General features: G+C 41.5%; 1 protein-coding gene across 1 annotated transcript; it reads left to right on the top strand.

Moving 5' to 3' along the window:
- The first annotated feature begins 7,939 nt into the window (after positions 1–7,939).
- On the top strand, positions 7,940–21,968 carry ZNF80 (zinc finger protein 80). The gene is given in 4 exon segments (XM_043593288.1): positions 7,940–8,473; positions 8,476–8,561; positions 8,563–8,933; positions 21,908–21,968. Coding segments are annotated over 4 exon segments (765 nt in total). The 5' UTR covers positions 7,940–8,226.
- The last annotated feature ends 1,919 nt before the right edge of the window (positions 21,969–23,887 follow it).

The raw sequence follows: 23,887 nt of genomic DNA, 5'->3' as shown, positions 1-23,887 counted from the left end.
TCTTCCTAGACCGAAAAACAGCAAGGTTTTCTCTCGGTTTCCTAGTCCTGAATGTTTCTAGTGGGATATTACTGAGGGTGACTTTGATATCTCATAACAACCTGTGAAGGATCTAACGTCAGCCTGGTAATGGGAAACATGCCAAAGAAGAAATAAATAAGTATTTATTTATTTATATATATGCATATGAATAATTGAGGAGTTGGGCAACCTGTCAGCAAATGGTAGACAAGTAGAACAGACAAGAAGCACATGGGAAACCTCTAGTCAGAAAGGATATTTTCTGAAGAAAACAGAAATTCATCCTTCCCTACAGCAACCACCATGGGAAGGGACTTCAGAGTCCACTGGGCATGTGAGAGGCAGGTGTTCAGCTCATGGCAGTAGCTCCGTTTCCCACAGTCAACTCCCCACAGAAGGAAAGGAGGAGGAGCTGGTCCTCAAGGTGGCAGGAGTAACAACCTGCTGCCTTGGAAGTGGACTACTCCCACACAAGGGGAAGCTGGCTCCCCAAACAGATAATCAATGGCTACACTTCCCTGAGTTTTGTTGTGGTATTTTTGTTTGTTGTTTGTTAGACTTAATCTTGTTTGAAGCAGGAAGCACTGGTAAGACTTCATTCTCTTCTTTGGGCCATGGGAATATAGTCAGTAATACTGTAATAGCTTTGTATGGTGACAGATGGTTAACTAGACTTTTCTGGGGATCATTTCGTAATGTACAAAAGTATCAAATCACCATGATGTACAACCGATCGATGAACACCATGATGTACAACTGATAGGAGACTGTGTGATGATTATACTTCACAATAAAAAAGGGGTATAAAACACCTTTTTTCTGAGTTATATAAGGAATCAAATTAGACAAAACATGTATTCACTCAAGGACCACATGCAAGGGACAGTGTTTCCTACTCTGGGAGATATAAAGATGAATTCAACAGGAATTCCGGTCTGGCGAGCTTGTGGTCTGTGGGGAGAGTCAGGCTGAGCACAATATTAGCCTTATCACCAGGCAGAAGGTGAAAGTGGTATGAGATAAAGGATAAAGGACTAGAGAGATACAAAGGAGAATGTATTCCTAATACGGAGAATCAAGGAGAATTCACGTTTTTAGAGGAAGGGCATTTTAGGTGGGCCTTGAACATTTAGAGAAGGAATAAAAACCTGCCATGCAGGGGCAAAAAACAGGCAAAGAGGTGAAGGAAGAAATCACAGGTGAGTCTGGAAAGGATGAGTTCTTCAAGAGGCCTTTCTACAGGAGGAAGGAAATTGAGTTAACAAAGTTTCTAGAATCTGGCTGGCCACCAGAAGTGCCTGGGGAGATTTGGTTCTTTGCTTCCTTTTGCTTTAAATAGAGAATCTCCCAGGGGGCTTCCCTCCTCTGGGAGCCTGGGCTGGGGGCGGGGAGCAATCAAAAGACCACCAGCCCTTAAAGCTGTTTTAACTCACCTCTAAAAACATTTCAAGACCTTTCCTTTCCATTGGATTTTGCTTCTGGAGGCAAAGTATGTGCCAGCATTGAAATATATCACTCTTGTCAGTTTCTTTAAAAGTCACTGTTTTGATTTTCATTTTCCTGCCTGCAGGTCAGGAGATCTTGTTGCTAAGAGCCCCGGCCCATCAGCTTTTGGAGTTTCTCTTCCCATCTCCTTACTGAGGAATTTAAAGAGTGGCTGGGCAGGCTTGCTGTGATGCGAGGGGTAGGACTGCGCTGCATTCTAGAAATCTGTGGGTTTGCCTGGAGTGGGTTTCCCACCAGCTAGTCTGGTGTGGGGCCAGCAGCATCCAGAGAGAAGTTCTGAGCAGGGCTGGGAGGCTTCTAGTTCTCTTCCATTTCCCAGGCCTATTCCTGGCCCATCTTCTCCCCTCCTTTCTACCAGCACAGAGTGAAAAGGGGACAGGAGGTTTGGCTCCACAGCAAGGTCCTACATGTTTTCATGCTATAAGTTCCTCTTCCTCCTTCTCCTCCTCTATGTTTTATGCAGAGAGCCATGGTAAATGGATCTGACCAAGTAAAGGACAATCGCCCTGGCCTGAACATTTGCATAGGATAAATTTGAAGACTCTAAGCTTAGCAGCACTGATGAACCCATGAAGTACCTTGTGCTGAGTGGGAAAGAAGTCAAAGGGCGTTCTACATGCTCAAGGACTTCCCAGGTGGAAATAACTCACTCCCGGTCTTCTTTGAGACAGAACTGGGATCCTTTGCTACTACAGATGGACTCAGGAGTCAGATTCTAAGATGAAATGACAGGAATACAGTAAAACCTTGGATTGCGAGTAACTTGTTCTGTGAGTGTTCCACAAGATGAGCAAACCATTTCTAATAAATTTTAACTTGATACACAAGTGATGTCTTGCAATATGAGTAGTACGTGACACTGAATGTCCCATGATCACAACTGAGCCAATGGTTCTCCTCTCTCTTTCTCTCTCTGTGAGATTGTGGGTGATCGTCTCCCATGCTCAGTCTCAGGCTGCAGTGTTTGGCAAAAAACAGTGATTTTTCTTTCTTTCTTTTTTTTTTTTCAACGTTTTATTTATTTTTGGGACAGAGAGAGACAGAGCGTGAACAGGGGAGGGGCAGAGAGAGAGGGAGACACAGAATCGGAAACAGGCTCCAGGCTCTGAGCCATCAGCCCAGAGCCCGACGCGGGGCTCGAACTCACAGACCGCGAGATCGTGACCTGGCTGAAGTCGGACGCTTAACCGGCTGCGCCACCCAGGCGCCCCAAACAGTGATTTTTCAAAACATTGGAAGGTGCCCACAACTTGCCCTAGTGTACTTTTGATCACTTCAAAGTGCCTATGGACAGTCCTTAGCTTTTCCATACAAGAGTCAGCTTAGGAATGCTTTGCTTCAATCTAGGTCAGGCTGCCTGCAGGTAGAGACCCTTTCCTCTGCTGCCTTATTGCCAGTTACATTAAATAGAGTATATGGCAAGAGTTTATTAATACTGTACTATAGTCAACATCCGTACGACTATATACAATGGCCCCCATGCAGAAAAAGGTTGAAAAGAAAGGTGGTAAGAAGGAGATGATTACAGTGGAAGTTAAGAAGGAAATCATGGAGAAGTACAAATGAGGTATGTGAAGTGGCCAAAATTGCCAGATTTTATAAGAAGTCTGCATCTTGTCTACAGAAGAGGAGGAGGAAAAGGCAGAGGAATCCCTTATTTCAAATGAGATTAGGGAGATGTGGAAAATGTGGGAAATAGTGCAAATTTTTATAGAAATCACCACCCGAATAAGGCTATAGCAGTGTGAGCGATAAGTCTGTTTAACGACAACACAACGTCACATTTCTGTGAAATCCTCAAAGGGAGACAAAAGTAAGTGTCATTGGAGAAGTTCCATGTTGAAGTTGCACGAAAGAAAAAGATTCCATTGAGCCAATAGATAACAGTAATTCCATTAGTGATAGTGAAAGTCATCCTGCACAATAACTCTCTTCTCTCTTGTCTCCCTCAGACCAGCCAGGAAGGTTTTCAAAGGTAAGTTAATTTATTTATTTTTATTTATTATTTTGTATTATATTACAGAATTGTAATCGTTTTTATATGAATATTTTTGCGTTGTGGAACGAATCATCTGAGTTTCCATTATTTCTTATAGGGAAATTTGCTTTGATATACAAGTGCTTTGGATCACAAGCATGTTTCTGGAATGAATTATGCTCACAAACCAAGGTTTTACTGTAATGTATTTCTGCTAACTGGCAACAGAACAGATCTGGAAAATAAAACACATATTTTCCAGAATAGGTAAAACACAGCATACACCAGTGGAACTTAACCATATGGAAACACCTCCTAGAAGAGGTGGAGACCACAGAAAAGTAGAGATCATGGAGCTGTTGTGGTTCCAACAAGCTACATTTTCTGTGTGGTCCTGTGGACCTCAGTTCACAGGACCTCAGTTCCTAGTCTGCATGGCAGACAAACTTGTACCTCAGTAGAGGGTGTCTGCAGGAATGTGTCCTTTCTAACAATAGATTTAGATTCTTCCAAAGAGTGGCCAAGTAGATGATCTTCACCTCACTCGGGGCTTCTGAAAGGAGATCCCCACAGAGCTTGTGGAAATGCAGCCTGGATTACACTGTGGATGTCCTCTACAAGGTGTTATTTAAAATGAAACAACCTAGCCTTTAGCAAAACTAAAATGGTAAAAGTTAAAATGGTAACTAATTCTACATTTAAAATTTTGAGTAACTACCACACTGTTTTCCAAAACAGTTGCAGCATTTGATATTCCCACCAGCAGCATATGAGGGTTCCAATTCCTCCACATCCTCACCAATACTTGTTATTCTTTTCAGTTTTAGTCATCCCCTAAGTGTGAAATGGTAACTCACTGTGATTTTGATTTTCATTTTCCTAATGGCTAATGGCACTGAACATTTTTTCATGTGCTATTGGCTACTTACATATCCTTTATGAAGAAATAGCTTTTCAAATTCTTTGCTCATTTTAATTGGGTTCTTTGTCTTTTGATTAAGTCATAAGAGTTATTTGTACAAGGAATACAAATCCCTTATCAAGTATATAATTTGTAAATATTTGTGCGTATTCTGTGGTGTCCTTTGTTTTTGTTTTTCTTTTGTTTGTTTGTTTGGGGGGGGGGCGGTAAGGGGGAGGGAAAGAGAGAATCCCAAGCAGGTTCCACACCCAGCACAGAGCCTGATGTGGGGCTCAATCTAAACAACTGTGAGATCATGACCTGAGTTGAAATCAAGAGTCACACACTTAACCACCTGAGCCATCTAGGCACCTGGTCAATGATGTCCTTTGAAGCCCCAATTTTTAATTTGTATGAAACCAAGTTTGTCTATTTTTCCTTCTGTTGCTCATGCTTTTGGTATCATGTGTAAGAAACCACTGCCTAAACTGAGATTACAGAAATTTACGCCTGTTTTCTTCGAAGAGTTTTATTGTTTTAGCTCTCACATTTGAGTCTATGATCCATTTTAAGTTTTTGTGTATGTGAGGCAAGAATTCAAGTTCTTTCGTTTGCATGAGGATCCAGTTGTCCCAGCACCATCTGTTGAAAACATGATTCTTTCCCATCATAATCATTCTTTCTAATGAAAGCAGCTCTTTTTTCTAAAAGTTTTTTATAAGGATAAACTGTATTAGTCTAGGGACCATCCTAATGACCTTATTCTTAACTTTATCATTCACAAAGATCCTCTTTCCAAATAAAATCACATTTGTGTGTACTTACTGGGGGTTAGGACTTCAACATCTTTTGCAGGAGATGCAATCAACCAGTAAGTATGCACATTTTATATAAATATTACCCAGTTATGTCCAAAAGGGATGTACTAACGAAGACACAGGGTAATACTGTGTGAATGGGGGCAGAGTCTCCACTAAAGGAAGTAGATACTATATCATTCTCCTGATTGGTGGGTGTAGTAAAAGACAGGCCTAAGATGGAGTTGGGAAGGAAACTTCCTCTCCCTGCACCTTGTCTTGGGGCCTAGACTCTGAGGAATTAAGGCATGTTTCTTGGTGTTAGAGAAAACCTGGGTTCTTCCTTAAGGGTAAAGAATGTTCTCTGAATATAAATGCAGTCTTATGGAGGCCCCAGGAGGACAGACTAGGAACTGAGGGCTTTAAGAACGATAGCTAGTAGCCAATTGTAAGTTATTCTTTGCGTGGAAGCCCCTCAAAATCCCCAGCCTTTAGCAAAGTCTTATTAAACTCATAATCCGGTCTAATACCAGAGAAAAAGTCTATACTCATGCTTGGACTCAATGCTAAAGGGAGGCAGAGGAATAGTGGTGCACCATGGGTATGGTCAGGAACCAAAAGTTGTGACAGTGTGCACTCACAATGGTTGTCAACTGCAGCAGCCCTGGCTGACACAGAAGCCTCATGTGAAGCCATTGAGAATGGCTAATAACAGACTCTGAGTATAGCCTTGCTTCTGATGTGACCTAATTTGTACCAACTCCTGGCTAAGATATTCAGGCTTCTTAAAAGCATTGCTACTGATGGCTCAAATGACTGAAAGTATTAATCATTTCAGAAACTGCTCTATATGATTGAAACTATTTTAAATTCACTAAAGAAAAAAATGGACTTTTCAAGAAGCAAAGCTAACTCATTTTGTAATTGCCCACACTATCCTGGTTATGACATCAGTATTTAGGGGCCAGCCTTTCTTGAACTCTTAAAAGTGAATACAGCTGAGACCAAGGACCACACTTGGAGAACCACTGCTGGAGAAAATTTTATCTCAAATGTGTAGCATCCTGAGGCTGATGGGGGCACCTGTCCTGGCCAAGACAGTCCAGCACCTATTCAGATTATCTCATGCATAGCTGCCAGCCATAGTCATGGCCATCCACTATTGCCTCTTATTCTGGAGAGAGTCCGATATTGAGAAAACACAGCTACCTCTCTGCCTTGTATCCTCACTGCACTGACTTCCAATAAGTCCCATAGATGAGAAAACTCTGTTGGATCTTCCCAGGTGATATGTTTGTCTAGTCTTTCATTTCTCTGACCCTAATATTTACAAATGTTATGAAAGTGATCAAGCAGGTAATGTCAACAAAAATCTATCCTAAACATAATCTCAATTATGAAATACTAGATTTTTTAAACATCAGGGAAATAAAAAGAGCACTTGCTATCGCCCCTTCTCTTCAACATTCCATCTACAGGAGGTTTTGGCCAGCACAGAAGACAGAAGAATAAAACAAAGTTTAAGTATTGGCTGAAAGTCACCCTGTCAAGCCATTTCACTGGGAGTCCTGTAATGGCAGCATCTTTAGCTCTCTCCTCTTGAGCTGGTCATACTATCAGAGATGACCATTCCAAACAACTTCAAGAAGAGCAATGACAGGTGGAGGTCCCAACATCCAGAGTGTCAGTGACCACCGGTGTTCTTTCCAGTGCCTACCAGAACCTTCAAATTAGCCTCTCCTTCTCTAGTCCCAAGATCTGCTCTTCATGGTCATAACTAGTTCCAGCTTGGACAGGGGAGGGCAGTGGCTCAGGGTCATGCTCAAACTCTCTCCCCACGTTCCCCATGATGGCCTCTGCTCCTCACCAGCTCCAGAGGGACTTGGCACTGCTGGGCCCTAACTTTCCCAGGTTCTGCAATGTCAATTGTGATGCTTCCAGTTCCCTGCTACAGCCTAGGCTAGAGCACTGTCAGACGGTTGAGGAAATGTTCCATTCTGTGGAGAAGGCATTCATCTACCCTCTTTCCAGGACTCCCTCCAGATGTTTACTGTCCTGAACATTCTTGTACATGTCTCCTGAGGCACACATGGAAAAGCTTCTCCTTGGAAAGACTGGTAGGAAGCAAGGCCACACTTTTTCAAAGCAGTTTTACGAAAGACAGAACCATACACACCATAAAAGACATCTTGAATTTCCTTGCCTTCCCTAACACTCAGTATCTGGACTGGACTGACTTTCATACCCAGCCCCTGTGTACAGTTTTATGTGGGTCAGTACGGAGAATAAAGTGGCAAGTAGGACACCCCCCACACCCCGCATGACAAAATTCCTTGCAGCATGGTCACATGCATATTTGAGTACATGTTTAGAAGTTCTCCCTGACACAACTGGAGTGTACTTCCTACCACACACGTATGGACTTTGTTGCAGGGTAACTGAAGGTTCAATTCCCAAAAATAAAAAACTTAAACTAAAGGCCTCTGGGACTTGTAGTTCCGCCACAGCAGCTGGGCACTGTGTGCTCTGGTATCTGTAGTCTCAGGCAAGCTCTGTGCAGGTGGAAGCAGTGTTGCGTGCGCCTTTTGTGCACAGCATTCCAGGAGGCAGTGTTTGGACCTGTCCATGACCTTCACTTGGAAGGAGTGAGGGCAACTGGACCAGGCCCAGAGGACCCCATTCTGGGGAGTGCGTGTGGAGACCTGCAGACCCTTGGTCTCACTGGAGCATGCAGTTCCCAAATCAGAGTTGACCTAACAGCTGAGGCACTGGTAAGAGACAGAGAGGTCTTTACTGAAGCACCTGTCCAGGTGACAGGTTAAACCCAAGAGTATCCAGCTTTGTCTCAGAAGGACTTGCTTCAAGACTCACTCAGGACACCAGAAGGTCCTGCAGGTTGAGGCAAGCCAGAGATCAGGAATGGTTGTTGGAAATGCAGGAAGGGCACTTGAGACCAGTTACAGTCTCCCACAAGGAGGCCCTCCTGGAGAAGATGAGCCTTGAATACAAGTGGCTGGGGACAGATGAAGAGTCTGCACTCAAGGGTTTTACAGAAGCAAGACACTGCAGGAGATGCTTTCCATGACTGTGACTCACAGGGACCATGTAAAGGCGCTTTGGTTCATGCAGAGTAGATCCTAAACAAATGCAAAGAATGCAGGAAAGCATTTAACAAGAATTGCCTCCTTGTCTGACATCAGTGCATTCACACTGGAGTGAAACCTTAAGAATGCCACAAGTGTGGGAAAGCCTTTCATGAAAATGTAGACTTTGACAAATGAGGATTCACACTGGAGAGATGTCCAATAAGTACATCAAGTGTGGAAAGGTTGTTAGCCCCATGCTGACAACATCCATGCACACACCTCATGTATCACCAGCAGATCCACCCTGGCAAGAAGCCCTATAAGTGCAGTGAACGTAGAAAGACCTTCAACTATCACTGTTTTTGTCCCGCGTAGCAAGACCCAGCCTCCGGGCGCAACGAATGTGGGAATGCCTTTCACCACAACTCTGCTTTCACTCAATACAAGAGGATTCACACCAGACAGAAGCCCTACACGTGCAGTGAGTGTGGAAAGACCTTCATCTACCACTCTGTTTTTATTGGACATGGCATGACCCACAATGCACAAAAGCCTTATGAGTGTAAAGACTGTGGGAAAGGTTTTTACTACAGTGTCTCCCTCACTCAACACATCAGGAGTCACACTGGAGAGAAGCCCTATGAGTGCAGTGAATGTGGAAAAGCCTTTGCCTACCCTCCTCCTTTTAGTCCACACGCAAAAGGAGGCACATGAGGATCCGCTCTAGAGAAAGAAAACGCTGAGTACAAATAGTGTGAGAAGGCCCTTTGTAACAGCTTTTCCTTCCCTTGACACCCAAGGAGTGATGCTGGGGCGACTCTCTGAATGCAGTGAATACAGGAAAGCCTGAAGCTGCTGCTCACTGCTCACTCAGCATTGAAAGATTCATGTTGGAGAGAAACTCCTTGAGCATTAAGATATGTGGGAGGGCCTTTGCACGTGCCTACCTCAGTCAACATCCAAGAACTTATACAGGGAAAAGGACTTTTGAATCTAACTACTATGGAAAATCAGTTGGTCATAGAAAACCTCTTACTTGACATCTGAATATTCATGCGGGAGAAAGACCTCTTGGTTGTAGGGCACTTAGAAGAAAGGTCAGTCACACTTTTCTCCATAGGTGTCACTGAGCCCATTTCAAGATTACTTCAAAAAACAAGGAGAAAGGGGTCGCCTGGGTGGCTGAGTCGGTTAAGGGTCTGACTCTTGGTTTTGGCTCAGCTCATCATCTCACATTTTGTGAGTTCAAGCCCTGTGTCGGGCTCCATGCTGACAGTGTGGAGACTGCTTGGGATTCTCTCTCTCTCCCTCTCCCTCTACTGCTCCTGCATTCTCTCTCTCTCCTTCTCTCTCTTTCTCTCTCCCCCTCCCCTGCTCATGCTGTCACTCCCTCTCAAAATAATAAACAAACAAACAAACAAAAAAGAGCAAGGAGAAGGGAGGAAGCAGGAGAGAAAACAAAAACAAATGAGTGCATGGCTTCTCTCATACTTCTCTGAAAGCCACGCCCAAGGAAATGTGCATACATTTCTTTCCTTGGGGATATCTGAAAGCTAACAGGGCCTGGCCCTTTATTTGTCCTTTATATACATATTCACTTACAGCTAGTGACAGGAGAGTTGGACAGTTGAGAGTCGCTCTATAAGGATTTGTTGAATGCACTCTTTATTCCAAAACGCTGCCTCTAGTCTTGATGAGCATAAGTCTTTGTGAGAAATATGAAGGCTTAAGTCATGAAATACTTGAAATTTGTAAAAAGTTAGAATATTTAAAATAGTGCCACATAAGATTATTTTATAATTAAGGAGATAAGGATCTACGTATTCAACTGCCTGTGAAACTTCCTGCATCATTTAAGATTTAGATGATTTTGGGGTGACTAGGTGGCTCCGTTGGTTAAGTGCCAGAGTCTTGATCTCAGCTCAGGTCTTGATCTTTGGGTCATGAGTTTAGGCCCCGCACTGGCCCCCACACTGGGCATGAAGCTTACTTAAAAAAAAAAAAAAAAAAAAGAGGGGCACCTGGGCGACTCAGTCAGTTAAGCATCTGACTTCAGCTCTGGTCATGATCTCATAGTTCATGGGTTTGAGCCACATGTCAGGCTCTGTGCTGACAGCTCAGAGCCTGGAGCCTGCTTCGGATTCTGTGTCTCCCTTTCTCTCTGCCCCTCCCTCACTTGCACTCTCTCTCTCTCTCTCTCACTCTCAAAAATAAATACTTTTTTAAAAAAAGAGAGACTATTTAAGATTTTAGTTTTTTAAATGTTTATTTATTTTTTAGAGAGTGAAAGAAAGTGAGTAGGGGAGAGGCAGAGAGAAAGGGAGAGAGAGAGAGAATCCCAAACAGGCTCCATGCCTAGCACGGAACCGAAAATAGGGCTCAATCCCACAAACTGTGAGATCATGCCCTGAGCTAAAATCAAGAGTCAGATGCTTAACTGACTGAGCTAGCCAGGATCCTCTAAGGTATTTTTTTTCTAAATCTTTGGTTTTGAACACCCAGAACTCTCAGTTTTTCTTAACTTCTGTCTACTTGCTTTGATTCATTTTGTCAGGGACACAGGGATGGTCCTGGAGCTGTGTGACTTTAGCAGGTGAGCCTAAAGTCTTTCCCTCACATTTTCTCAGCATCTTTAGTCCTCTGTGAGGGGCTTCTCCAAAACCATGTCAGCAGTTTTCTAGAGGTTAAATTGGAGCTAAAACAAACTAAAGAAAATCTAGCTAACTTTAAGGAAAAATTTTTTTTAATTTTAATGAATACAATATATTCATTAAATATAAATATATAGATCCTTTGACATATTAATTCAATTTCTAGAAATCTACTAAAGAGAAATATTCTGACAAATGTACAGAGATATGTGTATAAAAATAATTGCTATAAATTTGTTTTTATAAATGAAACATTGAAAACAGCCTAAGTGTGTATCAGTAAAGAAATAATTATGGTATATTTGTTCTATGAAGTACTATGGAAGGACAATCTATCTCTGTTAGTACTGAGGTTAACATATCTCCCAGATACAGTGTTAAGTAAAAGAGCATGATGCAGGAAATAAAACTAGATCAGGAGGGAGAAATGTAATGCTATTACCAGTGGCTCTCAGTGGGAAGTGGAATCCATCAGGGGTGTAGGGAACTTTCAGTTTTTACTTTATTTACTGAAATATTGTTTGCAAGTTCTTAAATGAGCATCACATATTATTTTGTAATAATTGATTCCAATATTTTAATAAAAATAGCACCTTGGAGTAAAAATGCCTCCTATTATATCTTATAAGGCCTGGATTTTACAGGATTTTTATTATGCCTTTAAAAACCTGAGATCAAGGATCCAAAGTTACTTGACCACATTTAATAAATGATAAGGTAGCTTAAAAACATTGAGCTAACATATATGTAGAATAACACATAAAAGAGAGCTCAGCATAGGCTAGTCTTCAACGAACATTCATTTCCTTTGAAATCCTAGTAACTTATAAATACCCTTTTGCAACTGGTTAGGTACTAGATGTCAAGTTTTTAATCTCCTTGGATTTGATCACAAGGAAGTACTCGTTGCTATTAATCAATGTATCTGTGTACACACACACATACACACAAACATAAATACACGTGTGCAGGCCACAGCTGATTTCTAGATATTTGCTGCAGAATGAATGTGGTTAGGTATACTGGATTTACTTTCAGACCTCATGATACATGTTTGCGTTCTGAATGAAGAAATGAAGTATTTCTGCCTCTTTCCAATGTAATATTCATGCCAAGCAATCAGACCTATTTTCTGGAAAGGAAAACAAGTTTGATATCTACTGATTATACCTTCAGATTTGCCTGCACCCTCCCTCACAATATATGTGAATATTTGTTCACATCATTCACTGGCAATCATATACCATCAGAAATACTTTCCCTATTTAGAAATAAGCAAGGAATGAGATTTTCACACAAGCATACCTGTTACCCACAGGTAAACGTATGTTCAGGCATTTCAGCTATAGTAGTCTGCCTCATAGAGTTGCCCCATGAGAAATGGATTCTGTGAGTTTTGTTCTCCTTTAGCAAGAGAAGTTGGCAGCTGTGTCATGATATAAGTAGATTCTTCCCATTTGGGATCAGTTGCTGAAAGTGGGCTGTGAATGAGAAGTGAAAAGACCTTGTAGCTTAGAAGAATGTCTTAGTCCAGGTTGCTATAACAAAATACTATAAACTGAGTGGCTTATAAACAACAGAATTTTATTTCTCACAGTTATGGAGGCTGGCCAAGTCCAAGATCAAAGCCCCAGCAGATTGGGTGTCTGGTGAGAACCACTCCCTGGTTCATAGACAACTGTCTTCTCACTGTGTCCTTACATGGTGGAAGGAACAAGGGAGCTCTCCTGGGTCTCTTTTACAAGGGTATCAATCCCATTCATGAGGCTTCTGCTCTCGTGACCTAATTACCTCCAAAAGTCCTCGCTTCCAAATCCTATCACACTGGAGCTTAGAGTTCAACATGAATTTTGAGAGGACACAAACATTCAGTCTATAGAAGAAGAGAAATGATCCCCTGGAGAAGATCCTGTGAGGGTCATTGAGTAGTCCCCCTGGTCATATAAGTATAGACTAAGCAGGTGTCATTGCCTTTGGAAAGATGAATACAAGACTTTTGGTGTTTCCTATGGTTTTAAAACTCTGCCTCCACTCTGAGAAGGCAGGTGACCACTCTGGGAAATAAGTACAGTAATTTTCCATCTGAAAATGGTGGTAGTAGTCAATGTGACCCACTGGTCTCTGGGAGGTTATGATTGCTACTCAAGAAAGTTATAAGTTAAACTGATCAAACAATGATCTGAACTCATCAAAATGTCTTTGCAATGGACAAATATCCATGGAATTTTTCAAGGCCAAATTCAACTACAATACATACATCAGTGAAAAAGTAACTGCACTGGGTGGTATAAACTGACCAAATCCATTTCCCTCTACATCTGGCATTAGAAGAGGACTAATACACTTTGGAGTAAGTATCCAGTGTTCTTAGACAATTCAATTTAAAGGGCATGGTAACTCTCGAAAGAAGACACTGAGCTTCCTGAAAATAAAGCAGGTGGGACACATGAGTGATCAAATGGCTGGCTAAAAATATAGGGGAAAAATTCTGTATTTCAAGTTTGTGGGCCAATTCATTCCAGTTATGGTTAAAAAGGTGTTTTCATAATGCTACTACAATGTAAGCCTTTTGAGGATATAATTCTTTAGATATTACATGTGGCTTGTTACCTATTTTTCAATGAAGGATTGTGAATGTGTATCTCTCCTTTAATTTTGATAGATGCTGTTGAGAAGTCAGCTATCAACTTCTTATCATTCCTTCATAGCTTATTTTTCTTTTCTCTGTAGCTTTTCCAAGGTCTGTTTATCTTTATATTCTATAACTTCAATACAGTGTGTCTAGGTGTGGCTTTCTTTTTTTTTTTTTTTTAATCTTTATTTATTTTTGAGAGAGAGACAGCATGTGAGCAGGGGAAGAGCAGAGAGGGAGGGAGACACAGAATCCGAAGCAGGCTCCAGGCTCTGAGCTGTCAGCAGACAGCCCGACGTGGGGCTCGAACTCACGAATTGTGAGATCATGACCTGAGCTGAAATAGGACGCTCAACCGACTGAGCCACCCAGGTGCCCCTAGGTGTGGCTTTCTAATTTATCATGCTTGGTATTCATAAGGATTTTTGAATTTAAGCTTTCTTCTATTTCATCAGTTCTGGAAGTTTTCCCTTCATTATAACTTTGGGTATGTATCTCTCTCATCTCTATTATTTCTTCCTGTAATTCTGCTTAGATGTATATTGCACCTTCTGACTTTATCTTTAATTTCTCTTAATCTATCTCCCATATTTGCAAACTGGTTCTTCCATGCTTTCAGAGTAATTATTTCATATCTATCTTCCAGTTCACTAACTCTCTTTCCACCTGTGTAAGTGAAACTTCTAAATGCCAGTGGTTTTATTTTTTACTTATACAAGTTCTAATTGGTTCTTTTTAAAAAATATACCTGGGGGGGGGGGCACCTGGGGAGCTCAGTCAGTTAAGCAACTGACTTTGGCTCAGGTCATGATCTCACAGTTTGTGGATTCGAGCCCCACATCAGGCTCTGTGCTGACAGCTCAGAGCCTGGAGACTGCTTTGGATTCTGTGTCTCCCTCTCTTTCTGCCCCACCCCCACTTGAGCTGTGTCTCTCAAAAATGAATAAACATGAAAAATTTTTTAAATATATACATATATATATATATATATATATATATATATATATACCTGGTAATTTCTTATACTTTAATACCTCTTTTATATTTTGTATCCAACATTTCTAATATCTGAAATTTTTAAAGTTCCGATTTTGTTTCTTGATGTTTCTCTTGATTACTAGCCATGACATCTTATTTCTTCATATATTTTGTGGTTTTTAATTTTGAGTTAATGTTAATTGGAATTATATCTGTAGGAATTCTTTAAGGCCGAAATCAAGAAGCACACCTTCAGAGAAAATTTACCTGCTCCCATCAGGTACCTGGAGAGAGACTACCCAACTCAGACTATTTTGGATTCTCAGCTTGGGATTTTTCAGCTCATATTAGTAATGGGAATTCTAGTGTTAAATCCTATGAGAATGACTCATGGCTATGAATTTCTTAGGAGAAATTCATCCTTCCTAGCATCCCAAGGGTAAGACAGGCAGTTGTATACTGGGCTTCCTTTGAGGGGCACTTTTTTTTCTTACTTCCTCTTTTCACCAAGGATATGACCATTGGGGAGCACTAGCTTTAGGCAAAAGTCTTAGATCCTATTTCCCACATTGTTCACACCTTGAGATTTGTCTTGTCTCTCCCAGGTGTAGTTTTCTTTGATTTGTGCCTTCTTGTCATTTCTGGCCTCTAAGAATTTTCCTTTCTTGCCAATACAACTATGCATTTTTTTATATCTAATTTTTCCAATTTTACTTCCTTTTTAGGTGTTTTGCACTAGGAGGATCTTTTTTTTTAACACCTAGTATTCCATATTTCTAGAAACAGAACTTCTATTTTTTCATTTCATTGGCTGTATCAGTTTTCCCCAACCTTTTGAATTTACCCAGCAGTAAATTGTAACAAAGAAAGAATTGCAAGACATAGGCTTGCCAACTTTTTATTTTGTAAAATAGCAATTTGAAAACAAATGCCTAACTACCTCTTACTTTCATCATCATCTCATAACAAAAAGTTGAAAAGACATTATGAGAAGAACAGCCTTTAACTTAAATTTATTTCGCATTTTGTTGAGATTGGTGATGACTCTATCATAGACATTGGTCCGTGGACTCAGCATTTGGGAACCACTAAGCTATGTCATATGCCAAGAAGACTACTCTATCTGAAAGTGTATTCACTGTAAAATCTATTAACTGGAAACTCTAACCCAACATCAAGCCAACTGTCAACTGGGCTAATGCCATTCAATTTATTTGTTTACAGTTGAGCAAATAACTCCCAGTTTGTGGAAAACAGAAATCAAGCATGGGATTGTAAAATCCAAATCTTGAGTCCCACCTCCACTTGGGAAAATCACTTAAGCTCTCAGCCTCATTTTCTTCATCTCTGACAACATGGATATTTTGAAGACTGATAGGAGGATGATTCTTTGGAGTGATTAACTTCTCTATTATTCCCCTTCCTTACAGAAGACAAACTGAATTTCCATAGGAAGAGTAAACACCAAACTCCACACAATAAAACTCTTTTCAATATGGATCTAGAATAGGCAGTGTGTTCTACTGGATCCTTTCATTCCTATCATGGAGGAAGAAGTGAGGGCCCACTAAGACTTCCAGGAAGATAAAATTGCTGACAAAAAAGATAACCTCACCAAAATGTAAGCTCCATAGAAGCTGAGACTTTGTTCATGACAGCATTCCCAATACCTGTATCAGTGAATGTTCAATGAATGTGAATGTTCAATGAATGAGGAATAAAAAACAAATGAGAGCTTTACAACAAATGAGCCACAATAAAACTATTACCAACATTACCCAACGGGAGCAGAAATCCTGTGTCCCACTTCATAGTCTTCCCCCTCACCAATCCTTTCTCCTCCCTCCTCCCCACCCTCCTTGCCATGAAATCCTTCTCCAACAAGTTCTGCAGTCCCAGAGACAGAACCTCGCTTTAGGGGAAAAAGGCAGAATTAAAGAATAACCTTTTTTAGGGTCCTTGCAATAATTGCTTACACATTGCTCCACGGTGGCTCTGAAGGCCCACAGGACCATCAACCAACTGTGTAGAGGATGGTCAGATAATATCTCTGAAGAACAACACAAGTTAACATTCATCAAGCATTTTCATTATGCCAGGACCTATGCTAATGGCTATATAGGGATTGTCTCATTTAATTCTCAGAGCAGCCACCGAGTTTGGTACTATCAATCCTCATTTTGTAGACACTGAATCTGAAGCCCAGAAAGGTGAAATAGCTCATCAGGGGTCACATCACTATTACTCTGCAAAATCCATGCTCTTAACCATGGCACTATATATAATACAGACTATATACCACTTCAGAATCTTTGGCATGTGTTATATGCAAGCATATCCATATAGTGACGTGACTTTTCCTAAATAGATCTATTCCCTTTGATTTTCTTATGCTAGTATAAAAGTTAGAAAAATAAATATGAGAATAAAAAACAAGTCTAAAAATGAAAATAGGGTCTCCTGGGTGGCTCCTGGCTAGGCATCCGACTTTGACTCAGGTCATAATCTCACGGTTTGTGAACTCAAGCCCCACTGTTGGGCTCCATGCTGGCAGCTCAGAGCCTGGAGCCTGCTTCAAGTTCTGTGTCTTCCTCTCTCTCTCTCTGTCCCTCCCTGACTCACGCTCTTTCTCTCTCGAAAAAAATAAATAAATAAAACATTTAAAAAATTTTTATAAAAAAGTAAAAATGAAAATAGTGTTTGAAGTGACTAGAGATAAAAGAACAAAACTGTTCATTTCTTATATTGTCTTCTTCCTCCTGTAAATTTCTTCCTCCTTAGCACTACCCCCCTCTGTGTGATTATCATCTCTTACCTTCACTACTACTGCAGAGCTTCCTACCTGATCTCCCTGTACCTACTTTAGCCTCTCCCCATCTTATCAATCCTTCAAGAAAGCAAGCATGGGACTGATGATAAAGTGTGATCTAATGTCCATCTTCCCACCTAACACCTTTTTCAATGGCTTCCCTATACTCTTAGGAGAAAGCACAAGTCTCTAATGGAGTCAATAAAGCCTTCACTGTCCAGCCCCTGCCCATCTCTCCAGCCATGCTGACTTTCATTACTTCCACTTCAGCCACAAGGCTTATGCACATCCTATTTTCTCTTGCATGATATGCTGTTCCATCACTTCTCCACCTAATGGTGTCTGACTCATCTTGCTTGCATTAGATCACCCTGCAGAGTGTGCATGTGTCTGGTGCATAACAGGGGCTCAATGTTAAGTGAATGAATAAAGGGAATGAACCCATAGTGGTCCACATACCAGGTCTGTTGGCATCTAGTTTTCTCTTTGAATCCTCCTGAATGATGAGGCTGGAATTCTCTCACCTCCTGCCTCTGTCACAGTTGGCTCAGGATCTGGGTCAGACTGAGCCTGCAGGTGAATCTGTCCCACTGGGGAAGACAAAGCCTATCCCAGAAGGAAAGCTGATCAGTGAGGTAATCAGATTGAGTGATCTGCGTCTCTCAGGAAATCTTGAGACTAAGATCAACCACTGAGTGACCGGAGTGTTGGGAAGACACTGGGTGGTATGCATATGCCCTCCTAATTAACTCAGTAATAGGTCAACATCATGACTTCTCCAACAATTAATCAGAATAACAAAGTGAACCATTCCTGAGTTCCTGCTCTTGAAATCTCAACTGCTTTCTCTGGCTTTTGAGGCTCAGCTACCCCTCTGAATTATGTACCTCCATTACTCCTCTCTCATCTCCCACTGCATTCCAGAGTATTCTCTGTTGGCTGTGCCTGGCCCTTTCCATCACATCCTGGCTGTCAGTTTCATGGCTGTCCTTCTCCAGCTCCTACAACCTTTGAAAAAGTACCCAAATCCCTGACCCTGTAGGGCCAGGAGATCCAATATTCTATCCCTAAAACCTTCATTCTATTAATTAAAATGGTGGAAGTTGGATATGTTGTATTTGAATCTCCCCCTTGTACCTGATTAGACCAGGGAGAGATGCATACCTATAGCAGATACTGTAATTAGCTTACTCCAAATTTATTCTAACCTCCTTCTAGTGTGCCTTCCTATGCTGAAGAGTCCAGAAAGCCAAAAACTACATTTCCCAGGCTCCCTTGCAGCTAGAATTCCAGAAAAACTCCAGTTTTACCGAATAAACTTGAAAAGAGGAAGACAGAAAGCACCTATCCATTTGCTGGTATGGACTGAGGCAGAGGCAATCTGAGTCAGCAGCCTCTTAATTCAGTGGCCTCCTGAAGCAGAAATGCAACTGCTTGGATTATTGCTGAGGTTTGTATGACTTTGAAGCCTGGAAGTGTTCTTTGAGGAGAATCCTAGAGCTAGCTCTTTGAGCCAATATCTGGTAATAGCAGTATCTGGTAATATTTCTACTTAAGTTCACTAGAGTGGTTTCTGTTGTATGAAGCTCAGTCCACCAATACAAAGCTCAACGAGTGCACTGTAAGTGTCTGGGGCACCAGGCACAGGCTTGTTCAGTCTACTTGACCTTGTTCCAGACCCAGGGGGTTTCTCTTCTGTGAGCATTAGTCCCTGAGCAGCACCCTTAAGACAATATGCCACACAGCAAACCCATGGCCAGTCTTTAAGGGCATCAGACTAAAGGACCATTCCCAGGAATGATCACCCAGAGGCCAGTCCTTAAATTGCTGCTTCTAATTGCCTTTTTTTGGTGGCCCTACTTATGGACTCTGTACTTCTTATTTGTCCTATGAGCCAGCTTATGGACTCTCCCAAAGAACTGCTTGTTACCTACCCCTACTTCTCGGGCCATGAAAAATGTCTGTAACCAATCACTACTTTAACCAATCACTTTACTTTAACCAAACTACTTTAACCAATCACTTCAAATGTAAATCCATATCCCTTCACTTTTCTGTAACTCCCACTAGATTGTGTCTACATGAGAGTGAAGTCAGGGCCTGTTTTGTGGGGTATTGACTTATAGTGCTTAACATTATGCTTGGCACGTAATAAGTGCTCAACAAATAGTTCTAGAAGTTGTTGATGAATACATACATGTCTGATGTTAATATGGTGTTTCTTGCTAAATTCTAGGATCTTTCCCCAGTTCTCCGACGAAATCCTCAACCAACCAACAAAGCACTACTACAGGGAGAGAAGCCAAAAGTCCGCTACTTGGACAAACAGACTATTCTGGAATTGATTAATCGTATAAAAATTGCATAATTTCATGCTTCCTCTGGGAGATGTAAAAATTCCATAAAGGTAAGTTATTGTGTAACCTCTACAGAGCCTTTCCTCCATGTTATGATTTTTGTGGGCTTGGAATTGAATATATCTCACTATTGTCTACTAAGGCATAATTGTAATGAGATTTCTGAAATGCAAAATAAAATTCTTTGGCCATATCAAAGCCCTCCTTGGCAGCTTCTTGTCTTGAAGATTGGCATTCACAGATCTCCAGTTATACCCATGTTCCTGCTCATAGCAAGCAACACACAAATGAATAGCAAATGGTGTCAGAAAAACAATCCTGAACACCTGTGTGTGTTTGTTTGCTTTTGGCATTTCATTCAACTGCTAGCTATAAATTAATTATCCCAGTCAAAATTAATTTCTCCCTCTTCTGTTACCCAATAGCACTTTCTTTATTCTGCAATTATAGCACCTAGTACATTTTCCCATGTATTGCAGAATTAGGTTCACTAGTATACTTGTTTAGGAAATGTTACACCATTTACTCCAAGACTGGAAGAGAAACACAACACACTATCGTTGAGATGAGGGTCCTAGATGGTTAATTAGCTTTGCTCACTAACTAAGTGGCTAGTTCTCACACACCAGGCTCAAGGCACTTGGATTCAAATTTATTCTACAGCAATATTGTAAATGATATTCATTACATTCATATAAACTGTAAGTTTACTACACTGTTACCTAAAGAGTGTGTCTCCAACAACTTATATCAGAATCATCCAGGGTTGTAATTAGTACCTGCGGATTCCCAGGCTCCACAGTAAAGCTCTGGAATCAGAGGTCCCTTCTGGAAGAAGGAACACAATAACATAAAATACATTCTAGGACCCAGTCTATTGTGTAGTCCACTATTTTACCAATCCCAGGCCTGCATGTTATAGGTGTTCAATAAATTGTTGTTGTTGCTACTGCCACTTGTAAATACTTTTGCCCCGAGGTTTGAGAGCTATTGATTAAGTATATAACACACCATAAGATAAATAAGTATACGTATAGATCATAAAAGCAAATAGTAACTAAGTAAACAAAATATTACCGAAATTAAAAAACTGAAATTAAAGACCAGTGAAGTATGAACAAAGTCTTAGGAAACACCAAGGTAGAAGACTCTAGAAAGACATTTAGAGCAGATTATAGCTGAATGGGGTCACTCAGAATGCATTGGAATTAGCCAATCAGAGAAGCAACACAAACCACTATGGATGGGAAAGCATGAGCTGGCTTGGAGAGAGACACATGTCTTAGGTGTCAGAGAGGAGCAAGTCTCTCAAGATGGTTTAGGAGGCAGGGGGCAAAGTGCAGGAAGGGAAGTTGGTAGGAGGTGAGGCTGGCAATAATGACTAGGGCCAGACTGTGAGACATCTTGGCCATCTGTGCCTTCCCCTGTATTCTCAGAACTGTAAGAGATCTCAAGAGGCAAAGTGACATAGCTGTGTTCTCACCTACCAAGAGGGAGGGGTGCTTTCAGACACGGAGCTTCCACACGCTCGGGTGTTTTTCAGTGTGTAGTTGTCCTTACACGGCCTTCAGGTGACCATTTTCAGTTACTTGGAGGCCTGTTTCATTAAACAGTCAAATCAGTCAAATAAGAGAGCCTAAATATGCTGATATCTACATTGGCCACTTTGACTTTCACACTAGATTTGTCTGGCTTATGATTTATCTGAAAAGGAACCACAAATGGGGCCATGAGTTATTTTCAGTGTTCATGATTTTAGAGGCCAACAGTAAATTCTGAGAAACCAATTTCCACCATAGGCAGAACCCAGCTCCCGGTGACTGATGGTTTGTTCAAGCTTCAAAATGAAGAAAGCTGAGGGAAGATTGGGTAACAGGTGCAACCTGACCAGATTGGCTAAGGGCATTGTAGAACTTGGCAGAAAGGGTAGGTTCCCTTTCTCCCTGCCTCCCAGTGGAGGGTAAGGTAGGTCCCCTACTAAAACCTTCAGACTTCAGTCCCAGAAAATCAGGCAGAAGTGAGGTCTGTAGGAGGAAGGAAAAACCTCACTGGACCACATGTAAGGTGGGCAAGGACTCAATTGAAGGGTTATTCTGGACCTTTTCCCTGTGGCTCTACTAAGAGAGGAAAAGCACCCCAAGCAGGGTCCTGACACTACACTCATCTCTTCACTGGCCTGTTTCGCCTCCAGTTGGGTCCTGTCCCCGCCCTTGGCTCAACATCAACCTGTCTACCTGTGCACTGGAGCTTGATCTTTCCTGCAAGGAAGTCCATACTCAACCATTCCTAAATCCTGACCACACCCTCTGCACAAAGGGTCTCACTGAACCCTCCCAACAATCTCATGGGATACAAACTGTGACACGGAGAGGTGAAGTCATCTCTTCACAGCCATCATCTACTGCACAGCAGTAGAGGGAATGTGAACTCAGGTGTGCTGACTGCACAACCATATGCTTTGCTTCAGCTTCTGCATACAGTGGGGCTACTACATACACCATGCTGATTCCCAGGCAGAAATGAAGCTCGATCACCAAAGCAGCATGGGTTCTTTATGGGAAATTTGGAAAAATATTGCAAAAGTGCAAAAAGGAAACAAAACTCACCCACAAACCCACTACTTCTACCTTCTGGGGAATGGTGTAAATTAAAAACTGAAAATTCCTTCTTATTTCTAACTTCAGCTCTCAAAGGTATCCACAGTCCTTTCAGAGTTTTTTCTGCATTGTTCACACAAACATGTGTAGATATATACATAACACACAGCAATTTTAAAATAATAAAAAGACTGTGTTTGCACATTACACAATAAGATTATCCTACACATTGCTTTTTTTTTCACTTAATATAAATCTATTCAAGCCTTTTCTAATGATTACATAGTAATCCACTGTCTACTGACCCATAATTTATTCAACTGGTCCTGTAATAAATATCTTTGTCCATATTTCTTTATGTACCCGTGCTAGTAGTTCTGTCAGATACGTTCCAACAAGCGGCTCACAGAGCTTGTGCATTTTCCATTTTTCTAATTGTCAGATTACCCAGTGAATCTTTAATTCTTTACTTTATGATGGCAAAGAGGGGAATGTTGATAATGAAGCTACATTATATAATGAGAATCACACATAGCTTAGTTAAGCATAATTATATACAACACTGAACGAGTGAGATAAGAGGGGTTTCTCATGTACATTTCAAACTCTTCCTCACTAAGAAACCATTGGAGAGATCCCCTCACTTGCTGTGGGTAAGATAATGTGTCTCCTTCTGGCCTCTCTGGAATTCTCCTCTCTGTGGGGCACTGCTCTTGCCCCACGTGAGTGCATACTGGGGTGTGTCTGTCTTGTGCGTGTGCCTTTATTTACTCTTTTCTGAAAACGTACATTCTTAATGCCTATACTTACCCAACCTGTACTTCAAATACCAAATCTCTGCCAACAGAGAAATGCTCTCTGCTGACTCTCCTGCCTGTCGGCCCAGCCTTGCCTGTCTGCTCCAGAACTGGCAAGTCCGAGGGCTCCATGGCCTCTGATCAGTGAGAGAAGGGCAATGCCACTGTTGTTTCATGAATAGCAACTTCTGGATTGAACTTGGCCTGGTCAGACTCTTCAAGTTCCCTCCAGAGTGTTCCACCCCCACCCCTTCTCCTCTTAAACTGCTCCCACTCACCGCCGTGCCCGCCCAAAGCCCACCTCTGCAGGGACCCCTTGCTGCCAGCCTAAGCTGGACACCCACTCTTCAGATAAATACAAACCCCTTTACTAGACACACACTTCCTGGTATTAGCTATTCCCCCTGCCTGAAAGGCAGTGTAGCCAAATGCAGAACACATGGGACTTTGGGGTCAGAAACGTGGGAGTTTGAATCCTGATTCTTAACCCTGTTGGCTGTGTGATCTTAAGCACCTCTCTGTGCCTGAATTTCCTCAATTATAAAATAGGGGTAATGAAAAAGGAATGCACAGAACCGTTGAAAGCACCTGGTGCAGAGTGCCTGGCACACACAGACATAATAATCTGCAGCTATTCTTAATATCATTCCACCGCCAAGCTTCTCAAGTGAGGAGTTACTGGTAATGTCATCTAAAATTCTAGGATGTTTCAAATCTGGGAATCTTATCAAGTTTCATCCATACACAAGCCTTGGAAGAGGTTCTGAATCTGAAGCT

The sequence above is a fragment of the Prionailurus bengalensis genome, chromosome C2, assembly GCF_016509475.1.
Source record: "Prionailurus bengalensis isolate Pbe53 chromosome C2, Fcat_Pben_1.1_paternal_pri, whole genome shotgun sequence".
Classification (NCBI taxonomy): domain Eukaryota; kingdom Metazoa; phylum Chordata; class Mammalia; order Carnivora; family Felidae; genus Prionailurus; species Prionailurus bengalensis.
Note: the sequence above shows the minus strand (reverse complement) of the source record. Positions and strands in the feature narration are given on the sequence as shown.